The following is a 26,243-nucleotide window of genomic DNA, read 5'->3' on the forward strand; positions in this document are numbered from 1 at the left end:
AATGGTGCCTTTTTTAAGCTTCTGTTGTAGTACAGCCAGTGCACAGTCTGCAGATCAGATGTAACCGATGTGGTTGAAGAGCGTAGCCTGCGATGGCATGGGTTGTGAAGGGGGCACTGAGGGCAGCTGTGTCAGTTCAGACTAAGCCCTCCACCTAGCTCAGTATCACACCTCAAAAAGCTGTAGGCAGACAGCTGTGCAACTCTAGCTTGTTTTGGAAGCCTCACAAACCCAGTGCGACTTGACTACTTAGTAGCCCTCTTTCAAGTACTTTTCTCACCCGTGTTTCAACCCGTGTCAGCTTTCCACATCCGCGGCATCCTTTGGCAAGGACGTCCACAGATATGCTACGTGCAGCTGCAAGAGCTGCCACATTTGTTGTAAAGCTGGATCTGACCAGTTTCGGTTGACGCCCTTGGTTTTTGAACTAGAAGAGATGGTAAATGGTTGATTCTTGGCCATCCTTTCCATGGAATACGTGTTTTTGTAAACCTTTACCAGATCCCCTTCAAGTCATCTTGTTTTCCAGGCTGCATTATTTCTGACATAGAAACCATTCCCTGTTGTTCTGTCAGCGTTGTTGCTCTTCTCTTGACACATTTTCGAGAGCACCTGTGAATGGAACAAACAACAGCGACAACAACAAAACCCAGATGTGCACTGTGTATTTGTGGAAGGGAAAGGGATCTCTTTGGAAATGTTTTCTGTCTAATAACTGTATTCAAAGGCACAAATTAATTTTTAAAGGAAATTTAGGATTAGTATTGTCAGTTGTTGACAAATACTGCTTTAGAGCTTCTAAGTGAAGGAAAACTGCTGTAGAACTGCAGGGGTAGAAACATTCCTTCAATCTACGTAATCCATTTGTTGTTCAGCGCTGTCAGCCCTACACTTATGGAAGATATGGAAAAATATAAAGATTTTTTTTAGTTGTTCCTAGTGATAAGACCCAGGATAATACTCCTAAGAGCTCAAGTTTTTCCTTTAGATTAAATGACTAGTGGCAATAATTATTGATATGTAAGATACTTTGATGCAACTGCTGTAGTGCCTTTGGATGTGGTAAAGACATAACCTTGGATGTGGTGAAGACATTGTTCTGAGATGGGGAAACTGTTTGCACAAGAGGTTCCTCATAATCCTGTCATGAGTTTTTATTTATTCTTTTGATGTGTTGATGCTGTGGCAGAGTTTCTGTGTGCTCAGCCATCCTTTCTTTCATTACACTTATCTTGCAATAAGCCTTGAATCAATGTTCTTAGGTACAATTTCACACGCTTCTTCTTCTGAAAGGGACCTGAAAATCCACCTCCTTCCCAAAGGTGCAGCTTCTGAAATGCAGCTTCTTCAAACTGCTTCAAATCAGGCACCCGAAATGACCAATTGCATGTGGAAAACCTGAGCTCTGCATGTGGAAAGGTCAGATCTTGCCATAGTTATCTGAGGTTGCTGTGAGGGTACAGATTTTGCAGAGACACTGTGTGCTCAGAAGCTGAGCTACAGCACTCCTGGGTGAGATGCCTGGCTGGCAGGGATGCTTGATTCTTCTTTCTTGCCCATAGGTTGAATGGAGAGGCGTTTGAGTCCTGGCTGTGATATGACAAGGGAGACTCGAATGACTGTGTGACTCTGACATTGCATTTCTCCCTCGCCTTTCCCCTGCTTTTCAGAGCTGCTTCCCGTGACATTTGCTGTGGCCCTGGAGCCTGCTGGGCAGGTTGGCGCAGGGGAGGTGCAGGGACCAGGCATCTGCAGCCTCCTGGGTCCTGCACTGCCCCTTGTTGCCTGACCTTGAGTCTAATCACCCACCTCTTGCCACTGCTGCCTCCTCTTATCCCCCGTGCACCTCCTGACTCCAGAGGGGGCTTGGGAGATGGGTAAGCCAGCAGAAGTGTTAAGAGCTGCCTGACTGTTGTTTTTGGCTTACTCTTAGCTCAAAAGGCTGGCAACAATAGCCCTCATCTGTAGGGGATAAGGATCAGGGAACACTTCCTCCTTATCTCACGGGATTTGCTGTCTTTTGGAAAAAAACAGGCGCGCGAATCTATAATTTCTTATTAATTTTAAAGTAGCGCTTGGCTCGCTACCTCCTCCATATCAGCCCTTGCCTTGTCAGTAAATCACGTTGGATTTGCAATTAAAAGCCAGCTGTGCCAGCGTGGTACCAGCCAAATGCCACCATAACTGTCTCCTGGGCGTCCTAGGGAAGGTGTGGAGTGCACAGCTCCTCCTCCGGTGAGCTCTTCTCTCACTTCAAGAGGGAAAGATAAGAGTTTAAAATGGGATCTCAGGCGCATTATTTTTTGTTAACCAGAATGCTTGCTTGCTAAGAAATGCAGTTCTTCTCTGGATACAGTGTGTTCATGGATATAGCAATTCCCAGGGCTTGAAAAATGCCAAACATCATACAAAAGGCAACTGTTTGAGGAGAAAACTTGTAGTGCTGGATATCTGCCTCAGGCTGATTGTTTTTGTCTTTCCCTTTCTTGATTAAAATAGTTTGTTGGAGAAGTATCTCTGCCTCTGCGCTGTGGAGTTCTTTTTAAGTGTTGAAAAGCATTTGTGCCCAGCTGTGTTGGAGCAGGAGTTTGCAGCCAGGCATAGGGAACAGAACTGTGGATGTGCTGCTCCTTACCCCTCTGGAGATCCAGCCTGTTCCTCCAACTGCTCAGCCTTTGTGTCTGTCTCACTTCTGGGACAGCAACTTGCTGCAAGTTGTAACAGAACTCTGGCTGTTTTGTCTTCTATCTGCACTGGAGCTAGGCAGGAGTTTTTCCTGCGCTGTCTTCTTCTGTCCCCTCTGCTACCTGGGCTCCTAGAGCCAGAACGGGAATAAAGGAACTCTTTGGCTCTGAACTCTCTCCCTTTTGGTTGGATTAGGAAGGTGCAGCAAGAGGGAATAGGAGAGGAGGAATGTCTCTTCTAAACCTGGAGGAGCACTCCGGGTTTTAGGGTTACAGTCAAGGTCTGAAAAACCACTGGCGAGGGAAGAAAGGAAGCACCTGTTAGTGCTGGCCATGGGAGTGGTGGGATTTGACATCTACCAACAGGTTGCCTCCATCAGGGCACAGACATCTGTGCTTTGGTTCTCGAGGTTGTGATCTTGCCAATGAGCTCTGGAAGTGCCAGTCTGATAAAATGATGTTTTTCAACTGGATGACTGGAAAACTCCTCAAAGAATTCCCATTGAAAAAAAATCCAGCACTGTATTAAAAGATTGCACAACAAGGTCATGCACTTAGCTGACAAATACCTGGATGAGTGTTGTGTGTGCAACTTTTAATTCCTACCGCTGCATGTTTGATTTGTGGTGCAGTTTTTATTGTCGTTGCATGTGGGGGTATCTGCGTGCTGTAGCAAGGCTACATGTGAATACAAAAACTGGATTATGAGCTGTCTTTAACTGTGTAATAAAGATCTTACCCTTCCTGCTGCTTTAAAAACAGTTTACTTCAAAGGCTGCAGTATTTGCTTTGTCCTTTGGCCTTTATGGAGTGAGAGAAGAGGCCGTCTGCACCTTAGATGTGTTAGTTGTCTCTAGTGGTGTCTTTCCTCAGGATGAAGGGATTGGTACAGCAAACAGTGGGGGTGTGTTTGCCTCTGTTATTCCTCTCCTGTTTGTTTCAAATGTGCTAGCTTTCCCTGGTCCTCCCTTTAAATCATATTATTTCATAAAGAGTAAAAAGAAACATAATTTGGAGCAGCAGCAAGCTGAGCCCAAGTTAATAGTTTGAATTGCACTCCATCTGTTCAGCTGCATGCCCTGATGGATGTGCTGAACCCATTTTTCACAATTTGTTTTAAGCTGCTAAGAACCATCTCTCCTGGCTCCAGTCCAGGCTGGCTGTGGAGAAAAACTTCATATCTGGACATCCCTGTCCAGAGGGTGGGATTGAATCAATAATCCCCAGATGCAAGGCTGCCTCTTCACCTGCAAGATGCCAGTTTTTGAAAGGTTAAATTCTTCTCTGAGCTTGAACATTGTTGTTGAAAATTGAACGGGGGGGGGGGGAAAACCCCCAACATACGCACAGAGAGGATGAAATTTGCAAACGTGATTATGCAGGACCTGCTTTAAATCGGCTTATTGCTGTTTTATGATGGCAAGCAAGCAGTCACAGAAGCCAGGATGATTGGCCTTGCCATGTGTGCATGCTGCTGGTAACTCAATAACCGATGAACACCCACCGTGGTCTCCAGACCTCGAGCCTTTGATGTAGCAACAAACAAGATAGATTGCTGTAATTTATCCGGCCCCTGGAGGGCTGTGCTGGTAATGTGCCATGAGCCCAGGGGCCAGCCATCCATAATCTGTGTAAAAATACAGTGGATGGCAGTCACCGTGCCGCGGGGTTGTCTTTGTTTGGTGCTGCACACGTCGGTGTGTGTACAACACGCCGCGCTGGGTCTCGGCTTCAGCAGCCAGGGGCGGTGAGCCTGAGTGTGACAGTGCCCACTCCCTCCGTTCACTTTAATTGGTTTTGTTGTGTACTAAATACACACCTTTCAAATGGACTTGGAAAGGCAGTGCTGGAAACCTGGCATTTCTCTGTGTGCCTTTACAAGCGTAGCAGAGACTGGAGAAGGTGTGCTGGGTCTGTGTGTGGGGGAAAAGAATGGGATTTTGTACCAGCTGAAGCCTCTGGCAGGTTTGCTGATGGAGGGCAGGTGCTTGGGGCATTGCAGTTGGGTGGCCCAGGTGCCGAAGGAGAGGGAGTGTGGCCTCCTGGCTTGCAGATGGGCCTCTCTGCTGGTAGAAGGTAATCCTGTTTGGGCTGTACCAGGACGTGAGGGAGTCACTGCTGAACAGAGTAGCCCCAAGCAGCAGCTCTGTGGCCGCCCTTAACATCTCCACATGCCCTCTGGCAGCAACCTGTGCCTGGGATCACAGCGTGCTTGAGTCAAAAAGTAAAAGTAGTCCTGAAAACAAAGACCTGTCACCTCGAGCTTCTGGTTTGTTGCTGCACAGTGCAGTGCACTTTCACGTGTGGATTCTTAATGCCGCCCAACAAGGGGTTTATGTTACCTCAACACCGCTGCTTTCGTGGGGCATTTTAAAAAACACTTCCGTTGAGTCAGCAAGAGAGCTGGGGGTGCTGTGCCTGAGCCTGATGTGCCAGCTGTAAATGGGGCGTGAGGACTTGCCGTGGAAGGGGTAGGACGGGTATATCCGGGTGAGGTGCAGGGATTGCTTGTCGGGAAGTAACGCTGGGCTCCTCTCCTCCCACAGGCATGGCACTGGCCCAGCGGCAAGTGACGGTGCAGGAGGGACCCCTGTACCGCACGGAGGGCTCCCACGTCACGCTGTGGTGCAAAGTGAGCGGCTACCAGGGCCCGGCGGAGCAGAACTTCCAGTGGTCCATCTACCTGCCCTCGGCCCCCGAGCGGGAGGTGCAGATCGTCAGCACCGTGGACCCCTCGTTCCCCTACGCCATCTACACCCAGCGCGTGCGCGGCCGCGGGATCTACGTGGAGCGGGTGCAGGGGGACGCCGTCCTGCTGCACATCACGGAGCTGCAGGACCGCGACGCCGGGGAGTACGAGTGCCACACACCCAACACCGACGAGAGGTACTTCGGGAGCTACAGCGCCAAGATGAACCTCGTGGGTAAGCTGTCTGGGGCAGCGGGGTGTTGGGCACGGCACAAACTGTTGGACCCCTCATGTACAATGGGAGTCTGCATAGCTGTCGAGGAAATAAAAAAAACTGTGGAGGGGAATAGGAGCAGAGAGCAGGTGGCACAGTGGTATGAATTGCAGGGAATCATGGTATAGAGATGCAGGACATACCGAGCTTTCTCCAGTAGTAAGGCCCTTAGAAAAATGAGACACCAGGCAGCATAGCCGGGCAGAGGGATGTTCGAAGCCATGGCTGAAAGAAAGGCGGATGTGAAACTGGTTTATGCAGAGGAAGAGGAGCAGGAAGTCTGCATCAAATGGCACAAGCCACAGAGGAGAGAGCTGTATGTGCTAAAGGTGGTGAAATAGCAGAGCGGGGAAGAGAGGAGTGATAAGGAGCGGCACGTAAAGAGAACAGGAGAGATGGTTGTCTTCAGGATCTTAACAGAGGGCAGTGCTGAATGCAGCCTGAAACCAGCACACTGATCAGATTGAGCTATTTGTAGATGAATGTGGGGAGGTTGGTTTGGTGGTTTGGTTTTTTTGGGGTTTGGTTTGTTTTTTTTTTTTTTTTTGGTCTGTGTTAGGAAAATCGAAAGGAGGTTCTTTAAAATCTGGAGTAATTCCACAGCACCTCTGACTGGCTGATTTGACCTTTCCAAGCTTTAGCTTTGCTTTTTGTGCCTCACAACAGGGTTATATTTGAAGCGTCTAACTCGGCTAACAGCAGTCAAATAGCTTCCGTCAAACTCTTTGGCTGAAGGACCCCTAAAAGAGCTCCCTTGCAGCAGAGACACCCCTCTAGCAAATTTAAGCCCACAGACAGCAAGCAGGCTTGCTTTCCTTGGGGGGGGGAGATGTCTGTGAGCCTGCAGCTTGGAAACCACTTGGAAGTTATACCCAGCTGTGCAACCCAGTGAGGGCGTTGCCGGTTCAGGCATTGTTGACACAGGGAACGCAGTGTGAAAGGAGCCAAGGTGTGTTTTAAATCACAGTAACACCGTTCTGGGTTGTGCTTTCTGCTTCCGGCTTGTGTGGCCTTGGCTTCCACTCTTCAAAAGAGCAGCCACTCTCCCGAGTGAAGTCCCACAGTATGGGTGCAGGTGCTTATTTAGCTACCTGCTTTCCCACCTGATGTCCGTGAGCAGCACGGAAGTAGATGCCTAGATACTTTTCTGTTCTTTTGTAGTTCCGTGATTTGCTTCAGTTGTCCAGATTTGCAGTTCCCACTTCAGTTTAAACAAGACTGAGTCAGCACTGCTGCTGTAAGGTCACCTGAGGGAGTGAAGCCCATTGAAACCAACACCTGCTGAAAAAAAAGTGCCCGCGGGCAGGGTGAGGTTGCGGCAGTCAGAGTTGGATTCTGGGTTGCTCTGCCAGGGAGCTGTTTTCCCTGTGGAAACCCATGAACTGGGTCCTTACAGGAGAGGCACTGGATCAAGTGAGAGTACCTGTGTTAGCCATGGAGTGGGGTCAGGTTCTTCAGGAGGGGGATGCAGGCAAGCACAGCCAGCATATCCCATGGCTGGACTGCGTGGAGTTCTTCCACTGCTCTCCCGGGGTTTGGGATGCCAGGACACTCCTGGTTGTAACCACAGCTCAGCAACTGCTTTGGTGACCAGCCAAGGCTGGGCTGGTTTGCTTTTGCTCTGACCTGCCCTTGCCACAGGTATATGGCTTGTAAGATTTGGGACTCTATAGACACCTACGAGTAATGCTTTGAGGACATTGGCTTCGGGGCTTACATGTGTCAGAGATACTCAAGAAAATGAATCTAAAGTAACTTTTAGTGGATTAGTTAAATCACATTATACCCCTTCATGGATGCTTGCGCTCAGGATTTTGGGCCCTCATTTGGTTTGGCTTAATTCATTTCTGAAAATTCACTCGAGAGAGATGACTTAGGGTCACTTGGCTTTTGAATGTGTGTGTCTGTGTAAGGTGTTTTCTGTGGTTTAGACAAACTCTGACAGAAACTGAATTTTCCAGAGTGCTTCCTGTAGACAACAGGCCCTTACAAAGAGCCTTCCCTCTGGCTCCCACTCCTGTGAACCAGGGCTGACTTCAGCCCTGTTGGACCCTGAAGCCTTGCCGGGGAAACGGGCTTCTCTCTGCAGGGCAGGACAGAGCACGTGTCTTTTCTTTTTTCCTGCTGTTTTAGCTCTCAGCTGCAGGTCCTGGATTTTCAAGCTGGCTTTGTTTCTGCAGACAATGTGTGCAAGAAAAGGTACACAAGAGCTAAATGAGAGTTATTGTTCTCATTTTCTCAGAACCAGAACCAAACTTCTTTTTTTCTTTCATCCAGTTATGAATTTTTAATTGACTCATTAGATTGAGTGGCTCCTTTTTGGCAGTGGAGAAGCCTGAAGGGAGGCAGGTTTGTTAGCATCTCTGTTCTCTCCATTTATGTGTGAAATGGATGGGTTTGAAGCAGTGTTGATTTTAGACTTGCTGCTCTGGCACCTTGGACCTGTTGTGTCCTGTGGTTTGAGTAGAGAGGTGAAGGAAGGTTCCTCCCCTTTTCCACCTGTGTGATACAGCCCTGTGATGGGGGAGCTGGATGGGACACTGGTGCAGCAGCACGTGGGGCTGCTGTCTGCACTGGGACATCTCAGCTTGAAACAGAGCAGCTGGGATGTGCCTCTGCTCCTGCCATCGTGAGCATTATTGACAGCCATGTATCCAGAGCCCTGCAGCTGCTAAAAAATAATCTTGTCAGCTCCAGCAGTGTGCCAGTTGGGCTTGAAAGTACACTTCTGTCTATCTCATGGACAGCAAGCATGGTTGGTTCTCCCTCTCCCATTTTTGGTGTTTCCACTCAAGATTCCTTTTCCTTCGTTGGGATCTTGGCCAGGATCTAATACTGCTTTGAGGACCTGATGGCCTGGAGTAAGAAGTACTCCCCAGGCACTCTGTGGGCCTCTTATCTGAATTTAGGCATGCAGCACAAGTGCTAATCTCATTGAAGCTAGGAAATGAGGCCAGTCATGTGGTTCAAGGGCCTTCTGCCATGCAAGCATGTGTATCAAGGCTTAATCTTTTTCACCACTCTTCAATTTCCTTTCCTTGCTTCAGGAACAAGCCTTTCTGTATCTTGCTGCTCCTTTTCTAATCACCTCCTGAGCTGTGTCATTGGGAAGATGATATACCTGTGCCGTGAGGTGTGTTAGGAGGAAGAGTTTAGGACATGTCAGACTGAATTTTAGGTGCTGAGGGAGGTGGCAAAAAAAAAGGGGGGATGCATCTCTTCAGGATGTGGTGGAACCACAGCCTTGTGATTGATTTATGAGAAAGGATTAGCCCATGTGCAAGGTCTGCAACTTTGTGTGCCCTCAGAGTTCAGTTCCTTGAGACTGATACAAAATTGTTGAGGCTAGTTCATGCTCTTTTACTCAGGGTGGGGGGAAAAGATTTTGGAAGATCTCCCAGGTGGCCTCCTACTCATTTAGCACCAGACTCGTTGCCTAAGGTAGATGTTCAGGCAATATCTGCCATCAGAGGACAGAGAGGGACAAATCTGGAGAGCAATTCACATTTGTTTAAATTAAGTGCATCCTTCTCCACCTTGACTAAAGGGAGAGTCTAGATGTTAGACTCATGCTAGGCAGTAGTGGCTGAAGACTTGGCTACTTTTAGAAACTTCCCCCATGAGTCTTCTGAGCAACTGATGGAAATTTTGGCTTTGTGGTTGAATTGGGAAGGCACTTGAGCATACTGAAGAGGGGAGTTACAAAACTTATGTTTGATTGATTGAATAGGGGATCTGGGGACCATACACACCTGACTGGCAATTGTACTGGGACCCTGACCTGCTTGTTGCAGGCTGTGAGAAGTCTGTGGGCTGTTTATTCACTTTTGGAAGAAGTTAAGGACAGCAGAGGATTTGCAGGTGAAGGGAAGCAGCATCCCAGAAACACAGCGTGACCACTGACAGGACGACAGTATTTTCCAGAAGAGGAGTTTTCTTGTGCAGTTATTTAGGTGGTGAAGCTGCAGGGATGGCTGTGCAAACTGAAATAAATGCTGGTTTGTGCTTCTCACATTGAAGGGTAAACTTGTGTTTTGCTATAGGGTAGAACTGAGCACGTGGCAGTTCCTTCAGTGTGCGTGAGTCACTGTGGATTTGTACTCCACTGTGTCTCTGCGATGAGTTGTTTGTGTGCCTGTACCCTTACTTAGATAACAGCAAAGGGGCCCAGGTCTAACCTCTTCAGAAGCTTCAGACTTTTATCTCCGTGTTTTTTCATCTGTGCTCCCAAAAACGTTGAGCTCTTTTTCAGAGTAAGTGATTTGAGGGAAGAAATCAAGCTTTGAGGTTTTTCTTAAACAGGCAGTGATGGAGCGGGAGGAAAGGTTTCAAAGCACTTGAGGGGCTGGCAGCCCTTTTACTCTTTATTTTGGGGGAAGCAGCTGTACAGCATCAAACCCAAACAAGATAAAGCAAAAAAAATGAAAGGGGTTTGGATGGGAGGAGAGACCACGGTACCACAGACTGGGAAGAAGCCATTTCATTGCAGACTTGAAAAACAAGGAGCACACAGACACAGCTACCTCTGCAGTGGGCAGGAGCTGCTGTGTAGTTGGTAGAGCCTGCAGGGATGGTCACCAGCATCTCCTTCCTGCCAGGCTTAGGTGAAAGTGAGGCAGAGAGGCTTTGTGCCAGCTAGGTGCTATTCAGGGGCTCCCTTGTCTGCCCTCTCAGCCTGGCCACACTTCTGCTCTCTGCTACTTCACTCTGGTCTCAGCCTGCCTGGGTAGGCTGGTGCCTTCACCTCTACCCTGTCCCCCTGGTCCTGCATGGCTGTGATGGCTCCCAGGGGCTGGATGTGTTTTTTTTTTTTGGCTGGCAGCCCCACTGTAGAGGAGTTTCAGTGTCATGCCAGGCTTAGGAGTGGTGGTGGGCAAGGTCATTGGTGGGATGAAGAGCCAGCTGCCTCTTTGCCTGAGGTCATACTGACTGTGGCTCTGCTTGGTGGGGTCTTATCTCCTGATGCTGAGTTGCCCAAGTTGTTTGTAGCTCTCTGCACACCAGTAATCAGTCCGTGGCTTTAGGAGTCTGTCTTGAAGGAGTCCTCTGTGCTCTTCAGCTATGGCATGTAACTATGTGGCCCATGGCTGGGACAGGGAGGATGTCTGTAGGGCGTGTATAAGAGGCTTTGGTGGCACAGGAGCTGCAAGAAGGATTTGTGCTGGCCAGATGCCGAGCACTGGAAGGAAAGGAGCTGCATGTGTCTCAGACAAGCACTCAAGAAAAGAAAGCAAGTCTTTCGTTGAACTCACCACCAAAAGCCTCTGGAATCTCTCTGCCGAGAGATAAAGAGCATGTAGGAGGCAAAGAAAAAAACCCCAGGATTTTTGTTAGTCCATGCCTGTCGCCAGCAGCTCCCCCTCTTCTTTGTCAAGTGCTGCCATACGTGATCTATCTGTGCACAGAGCAGAGGGAGAATGTCACGGCACAGTTTTGCCAGGTTTGGGAGAGCACAGTCTGCTCCTGGGAACCTGGGGGGACTCAGGGTGAGAGCAGTCACTTCTCATCATGTGGACCTTGTGGCTGCTGGTTTATTCCAGCTGTCAACTGGGCTGAAGGTGGGTTTGCTTGAGGGAGGTGTCGAAGAGAGAGATGGCAGTCTCACAGACAAGCATCTACCAGTTTTGATAGAAGTCTTTGGGGGCTCTTCTTTCTATGCTGCCTTTTTCTTTTTCTTCTTTGTCTTCACCTGAGAGACAGGGAGAAAAGTGTTTGTCACTGTACTTGAGCGAGCAGCTTGTGTCCTGGGGAGACCGGGCTTTTTGCAGATGAGCAACAACAGGCAAAAATCGAAACAAGCAGTTCAGCCTGTCCTGAAAGGTTGCACAGGCTTCATCTCTGGAGGGTTTCAAGACCTGACAGGATCAAACTCTGAGCAGCCTTATAGCTGACCCTGCTTGACCCCGTAGTTGCACTACAGACCCCCAAGGTCCCTTCCACACCAAATTGTCCCATGATCCTGTGATGAGCTGCTTGGCTGTGATGCAGTGGGAACCACTCTTAGGCAGCAGTTTGGAGGGGGGAGGGTGCTAAAGAATGGAGTTTGGAGGGTCAGTGCTAAATAATGGCATAACGTTGGTGATCTCAACCTGGTGAGAACAGCAAGGACCTACTGTACATCCCCAAATTCTTGTTTTTCTGGCGTAGTTTCTGTATTTCATATTGTTCTTATTTCTTTAGTGGGGTTGCAGGAGTTTGTCTCTATTGCTCTGCTGTGGTGTACGAAGAAGGTAGAACTTGGGAATCCTAAGCACAGATGTCCTAATCCCTGAGGCCATGTCAGCGGCTTGGCGACCTCTGTGAGGCTTGTGTGTGCCTTATCTGGCCAAGCCCTGTGAGTTAACCACAGTGAGCTGTAGGATTGGTGTTGTGCTTTCTGAGTTACATTCATCTGTGCCTGTTCGGGCTTTGCTTGTTGCAGTAATTAGCTCCCCAGAGGAGTAAAATGTCCTTCACTTTCAAATTACCCTTTAGCTGACATTAAAAAGAGGTTTTAAAAAAAAAAAATCAAATGCCTTCTTATAGGTGGTCCTTTGCAACTAGACACGGGGTATTTTATTCTTACTCTCCCCCTTCATATGCCTAAATCTCCGTAATAACCTCCAAAGTAAAATTTGACCTTTGCTTCTCTGCTTTTTCCTTCTGTTCCTGCTATGAATGGGAAGGAGGAGTTTGTCTGTTAATGAGGGAGGAATGAGGAGGGGTAAACATATCTACCTCTGGCAGTTCCTATGGATGTGCCGTGGGGAATCGCACCAGCAAACCAGAGCACCTGGTTTGTGATCCTGCAGACATCGGGCCCTAACATGCTTCCTACTTGCTGCATGTCCCTGGATATGGCACTCTCCAAATACCCCACCATTTTCCAGCTGGTAAAATTAGGGATAATAGCATACAAGCCTTTCACAAAGTCTAAGCCAAATAATTGTGATGTGCTTTGAGCTCCTCAGATAGCGGGAGATAGAAACAAAGGCTTATATTCCAGCTTTGCCTGGTAATGATGCTGAATAGGATTCATCTCCAGTCCTGCTTAGTCATTTCTGATATCCTGAAAGTATAGCTGCCTAAGCTTACCCAATTTTCCCCTTGCAGAAGCTGTGAGGCTGATGGGCACTGCCTGACTGGGGGGTTGGTGGTCAGCAGTGCCCTGGGCAGGAATGTGGGAGCCTGGCACAGGCAACCCTGCAGCTGGTGACTCTGGAACTGGCAGGAGGGGCTGCTTCCTTACAGCCTGCTGTGGCATGGACACGCAGGAAACCAGTCCAGAGGCTCCATGCCCCTTCCAGATTTGAAACTCCCACTGGAAAAAGGAACGCACCAAGACCTGTTTAAATTTCCTGGGGGTTTTGTTTGATTGGAGATTTTTTTTTGGTGGTGTTTTTTGGGTTTTTTTAAGCCTTGGCTTTAGTCATGTACAGTCTGGCAATGAATTGCAATGGCTGGTTATTCCTTGTGCTTTCTAAACCACTTTTTCGTGGATACAATTCAGGTTATGATTGAGAGCTTATAACAGAAATCTCTGTACGTGTCCCTGCATAGTGAGACGTGGTTCACTCATTTTGTGTATCTTTATCTCATCCCCTGTTACTGTATTTTCCTGCTAAACCCTTCCAGTTGCTCCTGTTTTGTTGCAAGCGTGCCATCTCTTATTGTTTCCTGTTGGAATTGCTTGCCTGATTTTGACTTTCGTGTTGTTGTATTACATTACGTCACTTCTGTACCTCTGTCTGCGCAGGAGAAATGGAACAAACTGTGGGCAAGCCGTGCCTGAAAAAATGGATAATCCATTGTATCCACTCTCCCGTTTCTCTGTTGTGTGGTTTGGTTTTTTCCTCCCTCGCCTTTCTGCCCCATCCCTCAAAACCATGGGCGACTCGGTGGCATGATGTGCTTTGTGGGGAGGGCTCTCAGTTGGGGAATGGATTCTTTCCTTTTTTTATGCCGTCCACCTACCCATTTCTCAAAAGCCTGGCATCAGACACAATTGGGGCAAATCACTGTATTCCATATGTTTTTCCTGTATTGTCCCTTTTGAGGTAGAGGTACTTTTTTAAATTTAGCTAGCGTGTGGAGAAGAATTACAATAGGAATACGTGTCCTTTTTCGTACATGTCTGTGCGCTTGTACCAGTGCATTGTAAGAAAAAAAATGTATTCTAAAGTGCATTTCTAAAAATGTAAATTAACATAGCCTCAGGCAATTGCACAGCCCTCTGCTCACAGATCTAGCCTGGTCTTTAAAACGAGCCCTCTCGCTTCCAGGCTTTCTGTGTCCCTTACTTTTCAGGAAGGGAGGCATGGAATATGGAATGCTGATTTACCTTCAGACTGTAAAGAGCTGCTGTGTTTTGCTTGGGTAGGTTTCCACGCAGTAGCATCAGACCAGTCAGTTAAAATGATCTTTGGAAACTAAAGCAGTCTTTCCTGAAAAAGCCTCTTTTCTGAAGGCTCCAAGTCGCGCCCTCTAGTCTGCTCTGGCTGTGCTTGGCTCCACTTGGACGTCTCAGATTGATGGGACTGTGGCACTTGCCCTTTGCTGAGCCTGTTGTCTGCTCAGTGTCAGTGAGGCTGGAGGCTGCAAGGCTTGGGGTCCTCTGCTGCCCTGAAAGAATTGGCTGAAAACAGCGCTCTGCTCAGCCCACATGCCCTTTTCTTTTTTCCTACTGGTTCTTCCCACATGCTTTGCCAGTTCCTGGTAAAATGAGGTATCAGTAATCCTGTCATAGTGCTTTATAGGATGCCTCTCAGTCTGTCCCTCTGAGAAGAGGGGTTGGTGGTATAGTCTTTCTCTGTATATTACCATAATGTCTGGGTGTTATGCTGATAGGAGTTAGAGTGCAAAGGTTTTTAACTAGGATAGAAAAATCTTTAGTCAGAGACCCTGGTGCATTTGAAGGCCAATTCCACCACAGGTGGGTTACTCAGCACCCTAGGTTCAAGTCATGGGCAAAACGTTGTCTGGTGTGGAAAACAGTTTAATGCTATTTTCCATCCCGAATTTAACATTTCCTCCTAATGTTCTCTGGGCAACTCCCAACTTGTCTTCCTCCCCTCCCCCACATGGTGACTTTTTCACTATAAGCACAACTGAGAGAAACTCTGGAAGACAAAAAAAATATGGAGAACCAGAAGGAGCTGGGCTGGGTCAGGCGAGCAGGTGGTGGAGGCAGCAGGCTGTAATGTGGGATGGGCAGAGCCTGGTACCTTGCCTCCTACCTCCTGCGCCCTTGGCAGCTTTCCAGGGGCTGCCTCCACCTCGTTGGAGGGGGGCTGAGGGGCATCCGTCCCCTTCCACCTGCATCTCCCTGCTTTCGGATGGGTTCTGAGCAGCCAGCACAAGCCTGGTGACTCCCTGGCATGGGGACCTGCTCTGAAGTGTCATTGGCAGGAGCCTGCTGGCATTTCTGGCGGCCTCTCCGACGCGCCGGGTGGCGGGGAGCGGCACAAAGTGTGCAGGTTTTCCCTGCCCGCGCGCCTCCAAACAGTCTCTCGGCGTTAAATGGGGAGAGCGGTGGCTGCGAGTGCAGCTGGTAACATATGGCACCCGTCCCCTGCCTTAGCAATTGCTCAGTGAACTCTGAAAGTGGAATACGGTCCCCGTGGCTCCAGCCAGCTGCAGCACTGAGAAACCCTCCAATGGTTGTTCGATTACCGCCGAAAACTTCACGTTCTAAGTTGCCTGCTTCTCTTGCTGCCTCCCTGGGAAGGTTTTTTGCCGTGCTTACTCTTCCTCCCTCTCCTCTTTCTCTTATTTTTTTTTTTCATTTAATTTGTTTTCCCTGGATCATTGCTTTATTTGTTCTTTAGTTTCAGCCGCTTAGACTGGGTTGCTCTGCATTTCTGTCGGTCTCCTGCCCTAAGAGGCAGGGGCATCTGTTTCTGCTGTTCTCTTGCGTTGTCTTGGAGAACAAGTAGGTCTGGTGGTGAACGATCAAGTCCCCACTAGCAGAGGGGAAGTGCAGTGCCCATTGCTGAGCCAGGCTGCTCCTGTGCCACAAAGCTGCATGCTCACTGTGGTGTGGGTGCACATCTTTTTGTTGAAAAACTAGAAAACAAACTGGTGGCCAATGCTCAGGCAAACTGCAGGGCAGCACGGGCCCAAAATATCCTAGCAGTGCTTCCAATCTACATCAGATCCTTTTTGTCCTCTCAGATAAGATAACAGTAAACTTGAAAGCCTATTGTTGCTGCCCTCCCCCCCCCCCAGCTCTGATGATTTGGAATCCTTATCAGCTAATTTAGAGATGTTGCTATTGAGCATCCTGGTGCCAGGGGGAGACTTCTTCAGATTTAAAGCTCCAGAGGGTCTCCACCCTGCTTCTGCTTCCTCCTGGAGAGGTGGGAAAGGGAAAGCAACTCTTTGGTGCTTCAGAGGTAGGCTTGGAGTTCCAAAGCAACCTATTCCTCCTCCTCCAGCCCAAAGCCCTGGCAGGACTGGCCTTTTCCCTCTTCTCCCTTCAGCTCCTGCCATCATGCAGGGTTTTGCTTCATATGCTGACCTGCACTGGGGCAGAGCTGCCCCTTGGTAGGGAGAAGCTGGGGAGAGAAACCATCTTGGTTCTGTGGATGCCCTGTCAGTTTAGCCCTCTAACAGTTTTACAATCTTTATCTGATATAGGTTTAAGAGGATTTCCCTGGGTGCAGTGGGATTATTATAAGTCAGAGAGCAGTCTCCAGCTGATACTCCTTCAGCAAGTATTTATTTTAAGTGGGTTTAACAGTATTTAATTTTTTAAAAAAACTTTTTTTTTTTGTGCATGGGTTATAAGTAAATTGTTTACATTATCAGAGAAGCAGAGCCTGAATAAAATGAAGAAATGTATTATTTCTTTCCAGGTTGGGGGTGGTGGAAGGAAAGCAGCAGCTGGAGGTGGGGAGGAAAGAAGATAAAATAGTAATGTGGTGGGAAACGTAACATTATTCCATGCAGCACTGATTAGTAATACTGCCAAACAGCTGTTTATAAATGGAAAATGTAATGGGAAGGAGGGCTGCAAGAAACGTGAGAGTGCTGCAGGCAGTGCTGGGTCATCATTCGAGGAGGGGATGGCTTCTGTAGATCTGCCCCCTGGGATACCAGGGGCTGTGCTGCTGCAGCCCCCAGGAGCATGGGGGGCTGGGGGTCTCCCACCCACCCTCCCTGTGGGATAACACTCACTTGTTTTTACACTAACACATTCCCCCCAGTTTGAGGTTTTCCTGCCACCTTGGGAAAAGAGGAGCAGTGGCGACCTTTGGCATTGGGAAAGCCGTGCCTGTAGGAGAAAAGTCTGCTTTGGAGCCGCGTGTGGGCTGTTTCTTTATCCTCTCCCTCCCTCCAGCAGGCTTTATTGACAGCAGACGGCTCCAGGGCTGGATGTGTGTGCACACAACCAGAAGTCGTGCTGGCTTAGCGAGAGCCGCCTTCTGGCCACCTGCACCCCGGCAGCATCCATGGTCCTTGGAGTATTTCAGAGGATGCTAATGGAATGGGATTAGCCGCCCCACTTGCCCTTGTCATCAGCAAGGGATGTTTCTGGAGAGCCTACAAAGAGCAAAGGCAGAGCTAACAGGGCAAACCCGAACAAAGGCGCTTTAGAATGCGGAGAGAAGCGTGATTTTACCCTGCGGAGGCAAGAGGTGGGGCTGCTCTGCTCCCCGTTTGAAATCTGAATGAGCCTCTGTCTTAAGGGATCATTACTGACTGAGTTGGGACTAATGGGCTGGATGCCCTTCGGTGTCCTGCTCTGGTTCCTTGACACTGTCTTTCAACATACTACGCCCTTCGGGGCTTCATTCCTTACTGTGCACTAGTTAAAATGATAGCTTAGGGCTCTACAAAGAAATGTAGAGCTAGGGATGCCTGTCTTGGGGAAGTGTGTCATGGCAGGCAGGGTTTTCTGGACAGGGATGCCCCTCTCCTAGGCACGATGTGCTCTGAGCACTTAACAATCTCAGACCCTGTCACTCTTCATTTTTAGCTGCCTATTCGAGAGACCAAGATTTTAATAAAGTAAGAAATGCTTTCTTACCAAAAGCATTTCCTGACTGTAACTTGTAATGCCAAACATACTGAGGATGAGAAGGTTTAAAGAGGTCAGTTTTCTCTATGGGATTGTGCTACTGTTTGGAAATGAAGAGACCCCAAAGTAGTGGGTTACTTATTGGAGGGTTAATGTTGGGCTCTCTTGTCTGCTGAAGAATTTCATCAGTGTACCACGGATGACCACAGGCACTCTAGCAGTCTGTTGTCACCTTTAGAGCTCTCTCAGGTGTACTGATGCCACCTGTTCACAGACAGTACATCCTTGCAAAACTGCAGGTGGTGGCTGTGTGGCCCACCTGGCACTGGCGGCTGGAAGGTGGGAGTGCTGGCACAGCAACGTTTGCATACCAGGAAGGGAAAGCAGGGGGAGAGGTGGGGGTGCCAGAGCAATGAGCCGAGCATTTGGAGAGGCTCTGTGCTTTGAGGGAGCTCCTTTGTTGCGGGGGCTGGCCAGAAGGGCCACCCTGAGAGGGGCAGCTGCTCTGGGACACTGCAGAAGACTCGCTGTGGCCACAGGGATGCTTCCAGTCTCTTCCCATCTGCTGTCACATCCTGTGCCAATGTGTCACTAATCAAGGGTTGCTACTCAGGCCTCACCTGTGTGGTGGCTCTGCAGAGCTTATTTGATGAGTAGCTGGGAACACTGCTGGCCATCCAGAAAGCCCCAGTGAAGCTGTGACACAGCTGAAGCCAGCTGAGTGTAAGGGCATATCTGGAGGACACAGTGACTGCTGCAGGGTGGCCCTGGGGAAAAGCACCCCTTGGCATGAGGGGCTCCTGCCTCCAGGAAGAGTCCTGGAGTGCAGGGTAAGCTAGGCCAAAGATGGAACCCTTTGGCTGCTGTGGGTTAGGGGGGAATTACTGGGAAAGGGAAGGTTGTGGTCATCCCAGTGCTGGGCAATGTGAAGGGGAGTAAATGGAGGCATGCAAGGTACAGGGTGAGTGGGCTGAAGGAGATGGAGTTGGGGGAGTTAAAAACAAGCAAGAGGTGGGGGAGGGAAAAAGAGAGCTGAAAAGGGAGCAGGAGTGAAAGCAGGAACAGCAGCACTGGGAAAGCAGGAGAAGGAGGTAGTGTGGAAGTGGCAGGTGGAAGACCTTGGAGAGGAGATTTTGTGCTGTGAAGAGCATCACGGGGTGTGTAGGAGGGTAGCTGGAGGTACTGGAGCAGGGAGAGTTGCATGTGGGGATGACTGATGAGGGACTGTGGCTGGGCTGGAAAGAGTGTCCCTGCTCCCTCCTGCAATGGGAGGAGGGCCCAAAGCTACCAGAGACATGGGTCTTCCTCTCCATCTAGCCTCTTTCTGCAGGGCTTTGTGGGGGCTCTTCCCCTACCCTTTCCATGTGTCCTTCGAGTGCCCTAGATGCTGTTTCAGGCTTTTGACTCCAGAGCAGACAATGGGGGTTTCAGTGCTGTCTTCCATCAGGGCTGTCAGGATGCAGTAATTACCTTTGCACTGCCGCCTCCTACCCTTTATTCCTCTCCCTTTGTGGCTGGGGTGTCAGAGGCAGTGATGGTGCTTTGAGGAGCTCCTTTTGAAGTGACTTTGTGAGTCACAGGGACTGGTGAGCAGTGGGGAGCGAGACGCTGGTGCCCAGCACGCTCAGATCATTTCAGCTCCCTTGTGTCTGTGGCCAGAGCAGTGTGTGCTGTGTGCCCTTCCTTGGAGACACCGGGCTCCTCAGATCTCCTCTGCTTAGAGAGGCTCGTGGTGAGAGTCTGATGTGGGTGGAGGGAAAGGAAGAGAAGGAAGCGGGACACTAGAGGTGTGCTGGGCTGGGCAGCAGTGCAGTGGCTTTTGATTACACTCACCCAGTCAGGCTTAGCCAGAGCCTGTTGCTGTAGATAAGCACTGCACGGGCTCAAGGTGCTGCAGGGGTGCTGAGATGAGTTTCTGGAGGAAGCCCTGTCACAGACCATCAGTACAGGAAGATGGACTTGTCTCCTGTGGTATGCTCAAGGCCACAGGATGCGCTGGCAGGGCTAAGTCAAGCTGGATAACTGTGGACAGTTTGCACTAATAAGATGTTTTAGATGACATATGTGCCCCCAGGAGCCACCAGAGAGCCCTCTGCTCCTTGGATCTCTCCCTGAAAGGCTAGAAGGTGCTTTCCATCACTGCTGAAGTGTCATGGGTTTGAGCCAGCCACCACGATCCCAGTCCTATTACTGGTCCACCAAGCCGATGCCCAGGGGCCACCCATCCTGTCGCTTATTATCTGCTGGTTGAAGTTGTCAGGGCCGAAATGCGGATCCTCCTGCTGACTGCTAGGACACAGCACTGCTGTTGAGTGTTCAGGGACGCTTTCTGGAGCAGTAGGACAGCCAGCCTGCCCGTGAAACCCCTGTACGCCAGCCAGAGCAGAGCCTGATTAAGCTTATGAAACCTGACAAGATCACAGCCCAAGGTGGTATTGCTGGAGGCTGCTCGACTGTGAACCATGTTCCTGCTGCAGCAGCACGAGTATTAGGGATATGTCTGTTGAAGCCTGTCATGACACACAGCTAGCCATTGAGTAAGGAGCCTGGGAATGTCTCTCACAGTTGTCAGACTGCTAGCAGAGTGCAGGAGGAGCCTCCTCCCTGAAGAACCCCTGGCTGTGTCTGCCTGCAGATGGGGGTCAGTTCTGTGCTGGATGATGCCCCATCTCATCTGTGAGCAGGTGGTCCCCTGAACAGGCAAATGCTGATCAGGACACAGCTTCTCCAGCTCTGTAGGTACAGCAACCCCTCCTGCTTGGCTGATGTGTGTGTCCCCAAAATAAATCTGCCCCTGTGACCTGTGAAGGACATCCCTACAGCCCCACTGCTCTGTCAGTAGCCCGTGTCACTTGGACCCCAGACGAGGAGCTGTTGCCCATCTGTCAGGGCACGGCAGTGGGTGCCCAAGGGCACTGTGCACTGCCTGCTGTCTGTCTGGGAGTCAGCAGGGTAGGGACTGCTGCAAGGGGCCCTGTGGCCTGCTCACCATCAGCTAAAATAAGCTCCAAAGCAATTCCTCCCGTGGTACAACCTGGGTAGGAGAACACCTGACTCTCCGCCTCTGCCATAGCAGCTATTGCAGGGATCTTCGTGCCGCTGGTTGTGGATCTGCATGAAATCAGAGGCTTATATTTCCTAGCAATCAGTACTTCTCACGCAGGCACTGCCCTCAGATTCCTCCTGGTCGGATTTGTGTTCGTCTGGGAGAAGCAGCAGCTTCTTAAACAGACCAGCTCTTACGCCTTTGTTTCCTTCAGCCCCACAGGGTTAATCTCCTTCTTGGCACCTGATTATTTGCCGCTGCGGGGTTTGCCGGATGTGCGTTTGAAATTCTCATTTTGCTGGCTTTAATCCCCATCTGGGAGCTGTGTCCAGGTCCCAGGGGCTGGGGGCAGGTTAATACCTGAGCCCCCACAGGAGAAGATCCTGAGAAGCTCTGTCTCCTCTGCCTCTCCCCGCAGCCGGTGGCTCTCATGTGTCCATGAAGGAGGTACTGAGGTGAATGGACCACTTTCCAAATGGTTATTAGGCATTTTGTGTTCCCTTTGAGGCTGGTGAGCACTGGTGTTGCTGGCTTAGCAGCAGAGAGTCAAGGATGGGGCCTCACAGGGCTTTGTGGTCAGGCAAGAGGTGCAACTTCCTTTCTCCTGCTTCTCCCAGGAGCTTGCTCTCCTTCACTTCTGAAACACACCTGGCATGGACACAGCTTGCACAAACATTGCTATACCCCCCCACAAGCTACCAGCTTCTCTCCCCCTCCTGCAGCTGCAGCTTTTTGCCTGGCACTTCTGCAGGTAGTGATCCCCAAAACTTTTCAGGCCACTGCTCCATGTTGCTGCCATCTTCTTCTGCCAGGACCCGTGGAGATACCTGCAACTGCCTTTTCAGCTTTCCTCTGCCACTCCCTTACATTGCTGCCTGATCAGGGCTCTCACGCTGTTCCCTTCACTCTTCCTGTGAGGCAAGACCATTCCCAGTGGAGTTCTGTCCCCTCCTGTGCACTGCCCTTTCTCTCCAAGCCCCACGGGAAGCAGGTCTGGTCTCCCTGGCTCCTGCCCCCTGAAGTGAGTTAACCATTGGCTTTTTTTTTTTTTAGGATGCTTGGTGTTTTCCTCCTCCCTTTCGTTTTGCCCCCCTCCAGGTGCTTTTGTCGGTGTGTAATTAGCTGGCACGGCACCGAGGAGTGGCTCCCCGGGGTGCTCTCTCACTGACATGAGCAGCAGACGGTGACTGGAACAGAGACAACTCAGCGAGCGCCGCACTCACTTTGTGCCTCTCGTGCTCCTCGCTGCTCTTGGGAGCTCAGAAGGGATCGCAGATGTGGAATAAACGGGAGTGCTTTGAACAAGTGGCACTGTAATCCCTCCCTGCCCCCCCCCCCCGCCCCTCTTACCCCCCTTTTTGCAGACATTAGTTTGATTAAAATTGCATGAGCCCACACATGGGTGTATTTTATTTTATTTATTTATCTCCTCCCAGCAAAGAGGGTGGTTTGAGGTCTGCCTTGTGGGAAAGCAGACGGAGGGATGCTGGGGAATTCGAGGTGTTTTTAAAAGCTTTCCCTCTGTGGAGCTCGCAGCCGGCTGGTTGTACTGGCAAGACCTGCTTTTCCTGTGGGATGCACCTTCTTCCCAGCAGAGCCTGAGGTCCTTGCTGGTGGTGCGGGGGTGTGTGCTGGGCAGGCAGGAGCCCCCTCCGGCACTGCTGTGGGGCAGCAGCATCTGGAAGGGTGAGGTAGGCTTGCTCTGGCAAATCTTCACCCAAGGCCTTCCACGTTACTGAGCGTATCTCCATGGCTAAGGGCATGGGTGTAAACAGCTGGTGTCAAACCTGGTGACCGTATGGGAATTAATTCACAATCTTGGTAAAAGAAAAATAGATATATTCTGTTTTCTTTTTCAGCTGTGTTTGTCCACCCTGTTTGGGCACAAGTGAAATCTTCACTACAGTTTGCAGCAGCCTTCTGTCTCCTCTAGAAGCAGGGAGAAGGCATTGAGAGTTAGGAGATTACTTTGTTCTGTTCCACTCTGCAAATGCAGTGTGTTTTTGCCAGTGCTGTGGCAGTGCTATGTCAAAACTCCTTGGTGGGCATTTATTGAATAGGCTCTGTCTTACTGCCTCACCCACGGGCATGTACGACTCAGCTTTTGCATGTTTTCCCTGTTTTGGAACAGAAGGATGCTATTTCCTTCCCTTCGGGAGGGTTTACTTTTAATGAAATGTTTGCAAAGTGCAGCATGACTCTCCAGCAAGGGCTCTGTTACACATCAGATGTGGTTTCCTTGTCTGTGTCTTCGACATGCCCTCCTTGTGCCCTCTGCAGGTTTTTCCCCAGGCAGAGCAGTGGGTGAAGGGGACTGGAGGCTCCTGAATGTGATTATCCCAGGGCATTGTGAGCTGCCTGTGGGCTTAATCTTTCTTCTCAGACGTCACTGTGCGGCACAGGGCTCTGGGGAGTTGGGCTGGGGTGGCTGGCATCCCGGGCACCAGCTGGCTGCCCAGCCCTGAGCTCCTCCTGCTCTGCCAGGTGCACGAGCCCTTGCACTTCTCGGGAGGTGGAAACACGATGGGAGCTGTCCCTTACCAGCAGGAGACAGCTTCCTCTCCTCCTCCTTGTCCTCAGGGATGAAGGGTCGTTCCTGCTGTTTGGGGGGATAGCAAGGCTTTGTGCAGTAAAAGTGCAAGACCCAGATGGATGCTCTGTGCGAGGGGTTGGGAACACCCCTGGATCCCCTGCTTAGGCAGTAGGAGCTCCCCGTGCCCTTCTCATCGGGTGGTACAAGACGTGGCCGTCGTCCGGTGTCCCCTGGCACCGAGTGCCTTTAGTGACACCCTCATATCTGCCTCCCTTTAGGAGGAGAGGATCTGGTGATGGGACAGAGATGTGCCCTGCAAGAGGCAGTGTCACCCATGGGTCTTGCTGCAGGGTGCAGTCCCGCAGGTGTGGTGGGAGTGTGACCTGCAGGACACAATCCCCTGGGTTTGACGGGAGTGCTGCTGCTGCTCGCCTTTCACCAGGGACTGGAAATCTTCGGCTGGGTGGAAGGGGTTAGCATAACAAAGCAGCAGGTGAGAGGGAAGCACGGAATTTCAATAAACCAGCAACTGGGGAATGAAATCTCCTTGCTTCTAATTCGAGCCCAGGCGTCCTGTCTCTCGCTTACCTTGGAGCAAATCTGCTGTAATGCATAGGAAACAGCTCAGCAACTGCAGCCCTGGCTGTCATCGAGGTGGAGGCTGAGGCTTATTAAAGACCTGCAGAGCTCTGTAAAAAAAAAATTTATGATCTTCTTGGACTTAGTCATTGCAACTTAAATATTTGAATAGGTAGGGGCAAGCGTTTTGCTGAAATTGGATGATCCCTTTCATATTTATGTTTGGTTACGCTTGCTCGGCGAGTATTTGGATGCTTGGCCGGGGGGCAAGAGGGAGGTGAGGGATGAAAGGGGCTTAGTACAGAGAGGGGAAAACAGGAGCAGGGACAGATTAGAATGCAGAAGAAAGCACAGGAAACTACTGAAGGTTAAAAATAATAACAACAATTAAGCTGGGGGGAACCAAGAAGAGGCAGAAAAATAAATCAGGGCCTTTGAAGAAGAAAGGGGATAGACAGTGAAGCCTTTTATTAAAAGTTAAATGGCTGAATCTGAAGATAAATGAGGCTGCAGAGAGAAACAATGAAAATAATAAGAATTGGAAGACAGGAAGGAGGGAAATATTTAAAAGGAAAATGAGAGGTTTTCACAGGTGTGTACGATTGAGCATGTCAGCAGAGATGCTCTGTAATCTGCTCTAATAATGTGACAGGTACTGGGGGCTTTGTAAAAACAAACATAGCCCAAACCTTGCAATTATTTTTTCAAGGAGGTGAAGTTTCCTCAGCACATAAAGCTGACATTGTCCTCCTTTTGCATGTCTCCAGGGCTGCAGGTTACAATCCAGCCCGGGGGACTGTATGTCAGGAGCTGCTGCTGCCAACAGTAGGCAGAGCCTCTCCCAGGGCACTGATGGCTTTTGTTCCAGGGGCAGGGAGGCTGGAGAGACAGCAGTCCAGTGCTTGCCAGGGACTGCACAGCCAACAAGGTGCTCCCCACCAGACAGCAAAGGAAAGGGACTTGGATCATACCTTGGTGAAATCCTACCATTCTCCACCCAAAAGTATTGGGCTGCGGGGGGCTGTCTGTCCTGTCTTGGTCTGTTTTGATGTATCTCAGTAGAGGTGGTTTTGGGAGAGAAGGGATCATGGCACCCTGCTTGCTAAGGAGTGAACGAGGCACGTTTTTGGGGGATGTAGCTGCCTCTTGCCTACTCTCAGCCTGTGTTTCCAGGGTGTAAACACCTCGTGGGCCATAGGAAAGAGCTCCCAAGTCAGACAGAAACGAAGCCCGTGGGAGGCTGTGTTCCTAATGTTCTCATTGTAGTGGTGTGCACCTCAGCAGCTCTGTGGATAAAGGAGGAGCATTTGTCAGCCTCCTAGGAATTTAATCTTCGCATTTTTCTCATATTGTTCTTGGGCACTCTTGGGGGTTGAATTTGCATTGGTGGCACGAAAGGAATTGCAACTTGCAACTTGTGAGGTAGTGAATTTTTGCATTTGGCCTGTGTGTCTCTTCCACAATCCTAATACCCCAACATACCCTTAAAGTCCTTAAATTAACAAGGTGAACTGTGTGGATTAAAGTCTGCTGCAAAACTGTTTTAACAGGCAAGTATAAGAGGCTACATTAGTTTAACTGAAATCACTTTGTGTGGATTTTTCTGACATAAACCAGACCTTAATAGATCCAGAATGTCGGAGGATGATCGAGTACTCAAATAAACTTGCAATGAATTTTAAGGAGAAATAGCTTTCTGTCTCTTTTATGTTGTGTTTGTTTGGGGTTTTTTTCAGTGATGGCTGGAAGAATGGACATTTTTCTTAAGCAAGGCTGTTTGATTTTTCTCTTTTTTTTAGATCATTTCCCTGCTTATTTATTTTGGGGGAGTAGCGTACAATGTTGCTGTATGATCTGTTCTGCTGTAAAATGGTGGCATTTCAAAGAACCAGCCTCGAAGAGATGTTTGGAGCCTCAGGTGTGACCATCTCTGCTAACAGGCCACAGTCTTTCCCAAGGAATTTCTTTCCCAAGTGTGTCTATTAATAGGAGCAAGCCAGGACTTGGGAGCTGTAAGAGTCTGACTGAAGGTCCCTTCCCTTATTGATTTTTCCACTCTCCCATCTGTGCTGTCATGATTCCACTACTTCTTCAGTGTCCCATGAGTCTGCCAGGGCACAAGAGACCTGAATACTTAATGTGCTCAAGCAAGGGTTTTAGAAAACAAAAAAAAAAAAGCAGAATAATTAACTGGGGAAAAAATCCTTCATGCCATTTTAATGTAGCAGAAAAAAAAAAAAACAGTCTAAAGCTCTTTTCTTCTTCCTTTTTGAAGGTTGTGTTTATAGGAATTTAGCTGTGATCTGAAATACATTAGCCTTTAAAACTGTCCTGCTTTGTTACAGGGAACAAAACACTGATAAGCAAGGAGGGGAGGACATGTCCTAGCTGTGCTACAAAGCAGGGCTCCTGAATCTGCCTGCAGAGATTTTTTTGT

General features: G+C 49.5%; 1 protein-coding gene across 3 annotated transcripts in view; it reads left to right on the plus strand.

The window, feature by feature from the left end:
• The window catches only part of IGSF3 (immunoglobulin superfamily member 3), a 94,898-nt gene that overhangs the window by 22,602 nt on the left and 46,053 nt on the right, over positions 1-26,243 (plus strand). For all 3 annotated transcript variants that reach the window (XM_027663538.1, XM_027663539.1, XM_027663537.1), the window contains exon 2: positions 5,231-5,608. In XM_027663538.1, the coding sequence (XP_027519339.1) occupies positions 5,231-5,608 (378 nt within the window). The remainder of the gene's footprint in view (positions 1-5,230; positions 5,609-26,243) is intronic.

Source organism: Corapipo altera, unplaced genomic scaffold, assembly GCF_003945725.1.
Source record: "Corapipo altera isolate COAL_440 unplaced genomic scaffold, ASM394572v1 165, whole genome shotgun sequence".
Lineage (NCBI taxonomy): Eukaryota > Metazoa > Chordata > Aves > Passeriformes > Pipridae > Corapipo > Corapipo altera.